This window comes from Felis catus, chromosome B3 (genome assembly GCF_018350175.1).
Source record: "Felis catus isolate Fca126 chromosome B3, F.catus_Fca126_mat1.0, whole genome shotgun sequence".
Classification (NCBI taxonomy): domain Eukaryota; kingdom Metazoa; phylum Chordata; class Mammalia; order Carnivora; family Felidae; genus Felis; species Felis catus.
The window spans coordinates 8899912-8912797 of NC_058373.1; the positions used below are offsets into that span (position 1 = coordinate 8899912).

General features: G+C 42.5%; 1 protein-coding gene across 3 annotated transcripts in view; it reads right to left on the reverse strand.

The window, feature by feature from the left end:
- The window catches only part of AGBL1 (AGBL carboxypeptidase 1), an 843888-nt gene that overhangs the window by 426150 nt on the left and 404852 nt on the right, over positions 1 to 12886 (reverse strand). The window contains exon 20 of one of the 3 annotated variants that reach the window (XM_045058840.1): positions 2849 to 9703. The exons of the other annotated variants lie outside the window; for them this stretch is intronic. Within the exon in view, the coding sequence (XP_044914775.1) occupies positions 9671 to 9703 (33 nt within the window). The 3' untranslated portion in view covers positions 2849 to 9670. Of the gene's footprint in view, positions 1 to 2848; positions 9704 to 12886 lie in introns of those variants that run through there. 3 annotated transcript variants of the gene reach the window in all.

Sequence of the window (12886 nt, forward strand, 5' to 3'; positions counted from 1 at the left end):
AGGTCGCAGGTTTGAGCCCTGATTGGGCTCTGCTGACAAAGCCTAGAGCCTGCTTCAGATTCTGTGTCTCCCTCTCACTCTGCCCTTCCCCTGCTCATGCTCTGTCTCTCTCTCAAAAATGAATAAATGTAAAAAAATTAGAAACTGGGCGAAAATCTTCAATTGACATTTCACAAGACAAAATGTCCAAATGGCTATTAAGCAAATGAAAGTGCCCTCAGCTGCATTAATATCAAGAAAATATAATTTACATATCACAATGAGATGCCACTGCTTCTAAGGGGTTTTCAGGACTGCTAATATCATGAAGACAGACAACGTTAAGCGGTGACCACGATATGGAAGAAGTAGAACGCTCAAACCCAGTTTGCGGACTCTAAAAAGATACCATTCCTTTGGAAAACAACTTGGGAGAGTCTTCTAAAATTGAACATGCGCATATTCTAACCTCTCCCCCAACAGAAATGGATACACTGAGCATCAGAAGATAAGAATGTAAATAGCAGTACTATTTTTACTAGCTTAAAACTGTAAACTGTACAATGGATTAATTAATTATGGTACAACCATTCAATAGAATACTATCCAACACTGAGAATAAAAAAGCAGGCTAGACACAAAACAGTGCATGTAAGGATTTCCTTTCTATGACGTTCAGAAACAGGCAAAACTAATATTGCGGTGTAAATGAGGGTAGTGTTTGTTTTGGGGGGCTAGATATTATTATCTGACGTCTCTGGGTTGCTGGACATGTTCTTTTTCTTGATTTAGCTGGTGGTTACATGGTGGGTGCATTTTGTGATGATTTATCAAGCTGCACAACTGTGATCTGTGTGCTTAAAAATTAACAGATGATACCTACACATTTTCTGTTTCAAGGAGACAGAAGTCCTTATATTTTAAGGAGGTATTTCTTCACATTTGTTCCTTAGTTTCTAGAAATGTAGCCTTTGCACACTAAGTTAAGGACACTGAGTAGGTTATTTAAGGTGGTTTTCAAATTTAATATTGATGCAGAATCGAGGAGAATTGATAGGAGAATAAACAAGAGTGGAAATTGTAAGTGACAAAAGAGCAGAATTAGCAAAAATAGAAATACTTAAATTGGAATGAATGCAATGTCCTACAATTGGATTCAAACAGTGGCCAAAGTGAAAGGTAGACACATTTAGCTAAGAAGTAGATTTTGAGGGGCGCCTGGGTGGCGCAGTCGGTTGAGCGTCCGACTTCAGCCAGGTCACGATCTCGTGGTCCGTGAGTTCGAGCCCCGCGTCAGGCTCTGGGCTGATGGCTCGGAGCCTGGAGCCTGTTTCCGATTCTGTGTCTCCCTCTCTCTCTGCCCCTCCCCCGTTCATGCTCTGTCTCTCTCTGTCCCAAAAATAAATAAAAAACGTTAAAAAAATTAAAAAAAAGAAGTAGATTTTGAATGAGAGAACCAGAAGTTTGGGCTGGCAGTTTGCTCAAAATAAATCAGAGGCTGCAGATGCCAAAAATTAATCTAATCATAAATTGCTTCTGGAGAAGTAAAGTGCTCATAAATCAAGACAACAATCCATCCAATGTACCTCATACTGGTCAATTTTTATCTAATATCGTGTTTTTTATTTCTGAGTGTGGCATTTTAGAACAAGCCAGGACACCTTAATAAAGAGGAACCAGAAAGCCTAGAAAAAGGGGAATGTTTGTGAACAAATAACAGCTGAAGACACTGGAGATGCTTATCCCAGAAAAAAAGAAGGCTTAACGGTGTCTGGATAGGAGTCCCACAAATTTCCAAATTCTCCCAGTTGGGACATGAATAAATGTACTTGCTATCATTTCAAAGAGCACACAAAGGCAATAGGAAGGATAATGTGGACATAGACTCCAGCTCTATGTTAAACTCAACACTTGCTGAATATCTATTACTGGCAAGAAATAACTATGGTTATCGCTGTCTTAATATGCTGTGTCACAGCTTTAAAAATTTCCATTCTCTGAAAATGTTTCAGCAGAAGCCAAATGAATGAATACCAGCGATGTTGTTGGTTGAGAAGTTAGACTAGATGATGCTTTTCTGGTATGCGATAAAGCCTTCAAGTTCACTGAACAGGAAGCTGTTGACAGCAGGAATGCAGCCCAGGACACTCGTGGTACATGGATGGGGCCATAAACAAACACACATGTCAAAGAAAAATAAAGGGACAAGTGAGTTAATGGTCTGCTTACTCATGATAGGAGAAGATGAAAACTAACATTCCAATGGCAGGTTAGAGCTCATAAGCCATGCTGCTTTGTTGGTGGGTCACAGAAGCGGAGAAGAATCAGCAGCGTCAGGATTGATTTTCTGGTAACAAGGTTATTGCCAGACAAGGAGCACAGACTTGATCGGGAGCCAGAAGGCAGGTTTGGGGACAGACCAAGGATCTATGAGCTGAGGGTTTTAAGGACTAAAAGACTTAAAACTGTTCTGTATGTTCACCTTCCTGTCCTCTCCCTCTTTCTCTAAATTGTCAATAATACATTGTCAATAATACATTGTCAATAATACATTGTCAATAATACATTCCCTGTTAGCAGAAAAAGTACTTCTTGGGGTGCCTGGGTGGCTCAGTCGGTTAACCATCCAACTTTGGCTCAGGTCATGATCTCACAGTTGGTGAGTTTGAGCCCCACGTCGGGCTCTATGCTGACAGCTCCAAGCCTGGAGCCTGCTTTGGATTCTGTGTCTTTCTCTCTCTCTGCCCCTCCCCCACTCATGCTCTATCTCTCTCCATCTCAAAAATAAATAAACCTTAAAAAACATTAAAAAAAAAAAGAAAAGTATTTCCTAAGTATTTTTTTCTCTCCAATGAAACAAGAAAAGAATTTTATTTTTCTTTATGTGGAATCCTTTATTCTTGTTTCAGGTTGATGTCTTCTGAGAAAATAAATCTCCCAGCTTCCACATATCACTGAGCTGTGGGTGCCAGAGCCAGAGAGGGTGATAAGCAGATCTGGGAAGAGGGAGTCGGTCCAATGACAAGTCAAACCACACACAAGACACAGAATGAAAGCATGGAAACAGTGATGGAGCAGAATAAGTTGTTCCCTAAAGAGGGGTGTAGTTAGGCAAATGCATAGAGAAAAGAAGAAAACAGAAAATGTGGCAGTAGAAAGAGAAACATGAGAGATGGGAAGAAGAACTGTCCAGACTTTTGGTGCTTTCTAGTTCCTGTAAGATTAGGGGACTTCTTTCCTCCAAAACTATCTTACTACTTGGGTTACTTTGAGCAAGATTCTGTCATTTCCAACAAATACATCTCCATCAGTGGGTCAGTGTTTCTCCATCCTGTCCCTGCATTAAAATCTCCTGAGATTATAAAAATATCAATGCCTGGAGCCCACCTCCAGAAATTTTTATTTAATTGGTCTGCAGTGACAACCAGGGCTATGGGATATTTTTCAGTTTTCCAGGTGATTCTAATGTGCAGGCAGGGTTGAAAACCACTGTTCCTGTCAAGGGTTTAGAGCAGTGATCTCACATGTTGTTGAGTGTCAGAATGACCTAGAAGGCTTGCCAAAGTTCAGACTGTAAACCACTCAGCAGCAATTGTGAGATTCCAGTTAAGATTGGAGCAGGCCTGGGAATTTGCATTTTTAGCAATTCCTGGTGGTGCTGATACCTGGGTCCCAAGCCTATGCTTTGAAAGCCTCTAGCCTAAAGGAACCAATAGACTTGTTGGAGGTTTAATCCTCTGACAGAATGAACTTGCCACCAACCTTTATCTCTTACACCTCAATGTCTCTCTGTGAATTAAATGCCCACCATTCTTATGAAAAGTGTGCAAACAAATGAAGACTGTGTCTTAGCAACAGATTTCTCCATAAAGCTAGAAGCTTTGCCTATGTGGTGACAGGCGCTCCTTAAATGCTGAATTCAATCAGAGTAAGGAGTTTTTTTGTTTTTGTTTTTGTTTTCTGATCCTTACGGATTCTGGAAGCTGATGTCAGTGAGAAAGTATAGACTTAGTCACCTGTGGGAATAAGCACTGCTTAGCCCTGGGACTTCTAGTGGCCACTGGAGACTCAGAATAGAGGAGAGGCAGACATTGCCCAGCTTTTTGCTCAAATGATATCCCTAAAAATAAATGCTTATTAATTATAAGAAACGTGTGTTCTTCTAAATTATAGGTGGCAATTACAAGTTAAATTATCAAGTTATTTCTGGTGAGGGAGTTTTTCTCTCCTATGGGAAGAAGTAACACTTAACGCTTCCTTTCTGTAAAATTCTGTGCCAGGTAAGTAGGAAGTCTGCCCAGGTTAACCTATGGTCCTATCTTGCTTATTCTTCAGTGGATTCAACAAATATTTACTGAATGCCTGCTTTGGGGGCAGGAGAAATTAAAATTTTAATATAATACAGCAACGTCCTTAATAACAATGCCAACAATGGCAACAATGGTTATTTTATCGAAGGCTTATGACGTTTCAGATCCTGAGCTAATAACTTGATATAGATTATCTCATGATGAAACAGGTGCTACCATTATCCCATTGCAGCCGAGAAAACAATTTCAGATAAAATGAATAACCTGTCCAGGTGCGCCCAAGTTTGCACTGCTTTTAAGTATGTGAGTAAATATTTGAACCCCAGCATGTTCTAATCCAGAATCCATGTTTCAAAAGTGCTTTTTAGATTTCCATATTGCCTCTTCCAGGAGCTGTTTTGTTGGGATGATCCCGTGGGTATACTGGAAACCCTCTCGCGGTGAGAGGAGGGTGCAAGCAGAGGTAAGTACGGGGTCTCCGAGAACCCAAATAAGGGCACGTTGCAGAGTCCAAATGAACAGCAGTCTTGAAGATGCACGATGTAGGGGTCCTAGGATTTGCTGGTGGGCAGGGTATCCTACCTTGAGTCCTACTGGGTGAGAGCTATCCAAGCAAACGGAATGAGAAAGAAACCGCCCTGGATCTGAGGAAATGCAAGCATTCAGAGTAAGTCTGCAGAGGACAGTACCTTGGGGTCTGCAAGCGGGCAGCAGGCAGTGAGTGATGCCCCTGCGCACCGCTCTGGGATGTTTGGACATTCTCCTGAAGGCAGGGAAGGAGCCGTTAAAGTGCTTGCGCAAGGAGGGGCAGCATGGTCAGACCACCACAACAGGAGCTCCAAGAGTTCACCAGAGAGACTGACACCAGGCACCAGAGGTGACAGGAGCCTCACTAATGCAGAAGTATGGAGCTTATGGCAGCTCAAGTATGGAGAGAAAGGACATTGGGTGACAGAGGGAGGAAGGAAACTCTACAGGAGTTGGAGACTAAATGTATCTAGGGGCCAAGTGAGGAAGAGGTTACGGATACTCCCTAGATTTCTGGATTAAGTGAATATAGGCAAGAGGATCATGCTTTCCCCCAAGGCAAGGAACATAGGAACACAGGCAGAGATGAAGATGTGGAGGTTTCTTTTCATTAAGTTGTGTTTTGTTTGAGCTGGAGTGGTGAGTTTTGAACTTGCTCACCCCGGGCTAAACCCACTCCCCGGTGTCTCGCTTTCTCCATCAGCAAAGTGGATGGTGTTGATTGGATTACGATTCTGAAATCAGGCTCTTATGCATCTCCCCAGTACCTTTTCCAATGAATTCTTGTCTGAGCCAAATTGCAAGGTTAATTTAATTCATGCACAACATGAGTTCTATCATTTCTCGGGCAACAAAGAGGCTGTTCGGGGCCACATTACTATGCTCCTCACATGCCTTCCCCACCTTTCCCCTCCCTCCCTAGTCCCATTCCTGGTCCTCAGCAAGCTAATTGGGCCCTTATGCAAGAGGTTAACCCCCATCTCAAACACAGCTCCCCTGGCTGACTCTTACCCTCACAGCTCACCTATCCCTGACTGTGTTTACTGCTCTGCTCCGCCAGCTTTAGGCTGCTGTGTTTTCCATTCCTGACATCTGGGTCTCGTTCCTGCTTCCCAGCAGTGAGACCTCTGCATTATTTATGCCACCGCCACAGGAAAATGAAGGTGAGGCTGGAGCCATGAGAAGGCAAATTCTGGGGTATGTGATGAAAACCCAAAACAGCAATGCTTCCAATTAAACCGAGCAAGGCTCACTGAAGCCCTGGAGATTCCAACTTGTGCACATTATGTTGCGGACAGCATTCAGCCCAAGCTCCTGAGTGCAGCAAACATCTCTATGAGGGAAATCACCTTGGTGGCATATTCAATTGTCCTCCAAGAGCCCTGTTTGCAAGACCAAATTTTCCAGTCCTTTTACTGACAGTCATGCTCTCTCCTTTGTGTTTCACCTGAGAGAGAGCAATGTCCAGTCATGGCTGAGTTTAACCACAGGGGGCCTGGGCAGAATTTATTCCTACAACTATCTGAAAAGGGGATTTTATGCCCTATTCCCTTTCTTAAAGGGAGAGACTTCTACTTAAATTGGGCCATTATGGGCTAAAGTTCCAACATGGCCTTAGCAAAAGCAACCTTTACTTACAAGTCAGTTTGACCCCCTCCCATGGCTAGTGTGGGGTGAATAATTTCACATTAAACTCAGGAGATGCTTCAATAACTAACCAGTTAGGAGACCACCCAGAGTGGGACCCTTTACTACATGTTATGAAATGCCAGAGGAGGTTTTCTGACATCCTAGTGTTATGCATTACATTGTCCTTTGTTCCAAGATAGTTTAATTACATTGAAAGTGCCCACATAAATTAAGTCAAAACATATAGTCTAATATGTGGCTCTGTTTTCTATGTAGCACCCTTCTGGTAAGTAATAATAAATTTAATGTCTGCCATTAATTAGACTGCTTGATATGTGCCGGTCACACCGTAAGACTTTATGCACATCTACAGTCAGTATAAAAGTCCCACAAGGAAGATATCACCCAAACTTACAGATGAGGTTCAACTTCTGCTAAGTAGAAGGAGGTTAAATGCTTGCCCATGGCCACCCATTAAAAAGAGATGCTCTATCTCATACTCCGATCTGTCTGGGCTCCAAAGATTTTACACAATAAAATATTTCAAATCATTGGATGTACCAGTGATGAAGAGCAGTATGGGGAGCCTCGATGGCTCAGTCGTTTAAGCCTCTCACTTTTGACTCCAATTCAGGTGACAATCTCATGGTTTGTGAGTTCGAACCTCGTGTTGGGCTCTGTGCTGATAGTGCAGAGCCTGCATGGGATTCTGTCTCCCTCTCTCTCTGCTTCTCTCCCACCTGCTCTCTATGTCTCTCTCAAAATAAATAAAAAGAAACTTTTTTTTTTTTTAAAGAGCAGTATAACAAGATTGTCAATTAATGAAATTAAGATTGAGCTACCGGGCTTACCCTGGGGCCTCACCTTAGCTGAGTTTTACTCCCCGTCTCTGATTGGCTGGCCCTCTATGAGTAGCAATAAGCTTAACACCCTGGCAGGGCACTTGAACAGTGAGGCCTTGGGAGGTTCCTCAGGAGTTAAAATTGCTTCCTTCCCCAGTTTTAGAGGTTGAAGGGAGAGAAGCAGCAGCCTGACTGTCACCTTTGGACACAGTCCCAGTGACCTGTCAGCATGGGTGAGGTCCCTACTGTTTGCCTCACTCAATTGCAGGTACTGAGGCTCTCAAGGCAAGAGTGTTAATATACCCATTTTGTGTGCCAATCCCAATCAGAGCAGAAGTGTTACTGGGACTCATGTCTTCCCCAAAGGTGGGGCCAAGACTAATGTTTTTGACCCATGGCAGATGTCCAAGTTGTCTAGATAAACCCAGGGGCAGAGTATAAATGCTGACCCACCACCATGCTTACCCACTCCATGTAAGGAGGTTGCCTCAGTTTCCTGATGTACATTCCTGTCTTCAAGAACTGTTGGCTGTCTTGGCCTCCTAGACTGAACTGTGCTTTATGGTTGGCAACCCCTACTTTCTGGGACTAGTGCTTTGAGCTCTGTGTCCAATGCCATTAGCCATGATCATTGCTGCCCTGCTCAAGTTCTCCTTGAGCATATGTATTGAACGGATGAAGCACAGGTCTCCAACGCCTTCATTTGAAGCCTGTTTTTACCTGTGGCCCACCCTCACGGAGAACAATCTTGCAGTGTGGCTCATCCATCTGGTCCTGTCTTCACGCATTTCTTGCCTTCTCCCCATCCCACCAGCTCTGGGCAGAGGCACCTTCACATTGGTTTATGCAACTACCCTCCTGTGTTCCCCTCCACTCCACCTCCCAGCTTTGCTCACAAAAAAATGAAAAATAGGGAATTGGCTCAAACTTCTTTGAAAAATCTGACTGGCCTTCCCTGTGGCATATGGAGAATCCAGATTTCCAGCTTTGTAATACTCAAAAGGTATATCAGAGATACTAGCAAGGGAGAAAGAAGAAAAAATTCTCTGCTTTTCAACATAAATTTATGCAAGAAATGTTAGCAATTCACTTAAATGTGGAGTACTTGTGCCTATAAAAATACCTCTAAGACATGACTTCTGGTATGTTAGAGAAGCACTGTTTAATCTTTATTCTGATAGAATGAGAACAATTTTAAATAAAAGAATATGGAATCAAATTTAAATTTCTTTCACCCAGAACCTTCCCATTTCCCAACTATGGCAGCAAGATTTTTTTTTTTCCCCTACCACATCCTTACACAGGAAAAGGGGAATTCTAGATGTGTACCTTAGCATGAATCAATGAAAATAAGCAAAAATAACACTTGTCCTTCTGCCACTTCTGAGGAGTAAAGTGGAGATAAAATCAATAGTGTGTATAGAGTATCTTGAGGCTCTGGGGACAAGGTTTTAGGAAGACACATGCCATCCCTTTTTGCTCTCTCCTTTTGTCTCTGAAAAGAAGCTGATTAACTCAAAACATATGCCAGAGGGACAGTATAAGACCAAGAAAATCATTTAAGTAGCTAAAAATTCTGTTCCACTGGGCCCCAGAGAAAGATAAAACCAAAATATGCCCACCCTGTCCCTTGGCAGAAGGCGGCCTAGTTTGTCTAAGTTGTAAGTGGGAATCAATGAGCTCTTCAAAGAGCACTGAAATCCCTTTACCAGCACGCACGCCTACAGAGAGAGCCAAGAGGATGAGAATCGATAGCACTCCTAATTTCGAAGCCCAGATTCTCTGCAGTGGCACAGGGGCCAGGCCAGCTGCAACACAGCAGCCTGGAAGAGGCTGTGGCCTGGGTTTCTGGAAACCTCATGGAGCCTGAGAGCTTTCCTCCACTCCCCTTAGCTATGCCTGTCTCCCCCTAGGCCTCAGGCCTCCTACCTCTGGTAGGGAGTTCTACAAAGTGGAATGGGCTCATTGCCTCCTACCAGCTGACAGTGGAGGCTGTCTGTTCTTCGGGCTTCTCTGCTTGCATGCCTTTTCTCTGGCTGGACCTTTCTGACTAATAAATAGATCTTCTTCTACAGCTTTTTACTCTGCTGTGTGCTCTTCCTTGGCTTGAATTGCATGCCTGTGTGCTGGTAGGTCTCATTATAAGCAGGACCCTTTGCTTCCTGGTTGCATTTCAAAGTCCCTGTGACTATGCTTTGATTTATTTATCTTTAATTTTTTGTATTTAGGTAAATATGTACCTAGAGTGACATGCATAGACCTCGAATGAGCCTTTAATCAATGGGTTTTGGTGTAAGTGACTCTAACTGAGATACAGAACATTTCTACTAACCTCAATAGTTCCCTCCTGGCCCCTATTATTGAATCCCTTTACAGAGGCAATCAATGTTCTGATTCTTCGATCTTGAACTTTACCTAAGTAGAGACATAGAGCACGTACTTTTTAGTGTCTAGCCTATGTCACTCAACATACTTCTGAAATTCATCCATCTTGTTGCAAATTTCAGTTTATTATTGTATTTTTTTCTCTGAATAGTATTACAATGTGTGAGTATATCTATATTTACTGTGTCTGGGCTTTGAATCCAACATCTGGAAGAGAATTCGTGACCCTCTCATAAATTAGAGACAGAAAATAAAGGCTCAAGAAAATAGGAAAGAGACTATAATATCTGTGGGCTATCAGATGAATCTATGCCACCAGTTAATGAGAAGCTTCCTTTCCTTTTCCCCATGCAGTGATCCCAAGTATTGAAAACTTGACAGAACACCAATTTCACAAGGCACAAGATCTAAGAGATCACAGGCAGGCCTTAGACCCTCTGAGAAAAGAATACTTTTCTACCTTACTGTAATAAAAACCAAGCAAAACCCTTACTAATATTTTAAGCCCAGTTTAAGTGGCATCTCTAGTCTCCAGTTTTTCCATAACCTTGAGAGAAAATGATGCAATCCCTCATTTGTGTTTCTACAACTCATATGAACTTTTGCTGCAGTTTTTACCATTTTGTACTACCTTGGTGTCTTTGCAGACCTGACTGCACTTTCTAATAAAGTAAACTATAGACTCTTCAAAAAAAGGAGGGTGGGGTGGGGTCATCCCTTTCGTTTCCAGTGATTACACACATGATGTAAAGGAATGGGCACATGGATGAATGCCCAGATGGATGAGTGGATGGATGGATGGATGGATGGATGGATGGATGGATGGATGACAGATGGATGAGTGGATAGATGGGTGGATGGGTAGGTGGGTGGATAGATAGATAGATAGATAGATAGACAGATGGATAGGTGGATGGATGGGTGGATGGATGGATGGATGGATGGATGGAAGGATGAAACTGTATGTAAATACTGTCATATTGCCTATAAACTGGATGACCTGTCTGGTTTTTAGCAACCCTCAGCAGTATCAGGATACTGCTTTCTCTCACGATCTCACATTTTCATTGGTCCTGGGAGTTCATATTATTCTATTCACCAATAGGCAAATGCCTAAGTACCATCTAGAACTGGTTAAATCTCCTAGCCACCAGAAAGTGGCTTCCTGATGCTTCAGTAAACATTTTTATAGGAGCTAGAGGTTGGACAGGGTCACAATTAATCTATAACCATGTAGCCCAAGAGTCAATCTGGACACCATGAAAATCTTCTCTGTATAGGACAGACCCGAGTACAGACGAGTGGCGGTGCTTGTGCTATCAGCAGGAAGCTGGTTAAATACAGCCTCACGGGTAACTAAAAGGTGATGCTGAGCCTATTAGAGAGTTTTGTAATACTGTGAATAGCATTTAGTACTCAGCTGTTTCTCACCCACCTCTCAGATGGTCCCAGCAGGAAACAAGTCTGTGGCTGTCGTGTTTACAGTTAATTAATGTTTATTTATATTTTAAAACAAGGCATTCACCTGTCATGCTGTAAAATAAATGTTCTGCTCTTCAATTAGAGGTTGTCAGAGTAGAGAGGAATCCTGTTTGCTATGGGTTGAATGCGTGTATATTTAACTGTGTATCAGGTAAGGACCTCTTTCCCTGTAAGTCTCTGTCTCTTCTCACAGAGGCTAAGGCTTCTTTCTCAAAGAATACACTGTTTCCAGGCCTTGTTCATAAGACTGGCGTTCTGCTGTACAGGCCATGAACTTGCTTCTAGAGGGAAGACAACAGAGATACAAGTGTTTCCTTAGATGGGGAGCGTGGGGGGTTAGCATGAAAATATCACACATTTTGACCAGTGTAGAACAAGGATTCTTAAGGGAAAAGGACACGTTTTATTCTCTTTGCAGTAAAGTAGTGACTCACTAAGTGTGAAGTGTTTAAACGCTACACATTCCAAAGAAAGGTCTGGCTCTTGGTTGGCTCCTGGTAGATCACCTTGGCATTCTTGGAATAGTCTGCTAGTTAAGAGTGTCTTTCTTTACCTGAGCCTTGGGTCATGCCAGATGATTGATGCTGACAATGTGACCTCTGGTGGTAGTCTTGGACCATTAAGTGTCAGTTTGACTTCTAAAGGGACTGGAGACTGAGTAACTAAGATCAGACATCTGGGGCACCGTGGCTATAATTGAGCTTCAATAAAACCCTGGTCATCAAAGTTCAGATGAGCTTCCCTGGTTGGCATACTATCCCTGTTATCACACACCACTGCTGGACAATGTAGCACTGTCCATACAACTCTACTGGGAGCAGACACACCTGAAAATCCACACCTGTCTCCTGGATTCTGCCCTATGTACCTTTTACCTTTGCTGATTTTAATCTGTATTCTCTCACTGTAATAAACTACAGTTATGAGCACGACAGCAATTCTGAGTTCTGTTTGTCCTTCTAGGGAATCAGTGAACCTGAGGATAGTCTTGGGGACACCCTCTCTCTCAAAGAGTAAGTGATAAAGAGAGATTGAGTTGCAGGGTGGAAAACAGGTCAGAACCGAATGCCAACTCTGCTATATACCTCCTGGTGACCTCAGGGAAATCACTTGACCCCTTAATTTTTTTGAGATATCAGTAAGATTCTATACTAGATATTCATCTATTATTTCAATAGATATTTACTGAATGAACCACTGTTTTCATTTTTGTATTTTGAGGAGAGGGGCAGAGGGAAAGAAAGAGAGAATATGGAGACTGATACAAGCCTCGATCCCATGACCCTGGTATCATGACCTGAGCCAAAATCAAGAGTTAGATGCTCAACCAACTGAGCCACCCAGGTGCCCCAATGTGCCACTGTTTTTATCACATAGTATATGTTCAAAAAGTGGTTAATGGTAGAGGTGATTGCTTGACCCATCTGTAAGCTTATCCACACTATTTTAAAAGTTCCTTACGTTAGGCAAGCAGTCTAAATTTGGACATATGCCCCTCCATGCTTTTGCAGAGAGTATGTTCACAGTTTGTAGTCAATAAATGATTATTTTCCTACAGTTACTTGTGTACCATTGCCTCCTTCATTAATCTTGGGCCTAGGCCTCTTGTCTCTAATAAAGATCTTCATCAATTTATGATGAGATTGCAACCTGTTAAACCCATCATAAACTGAAAATATCACACACTGAAAATGCATTTAATACATCTAACCTAGGAACATTGTAGCTTCG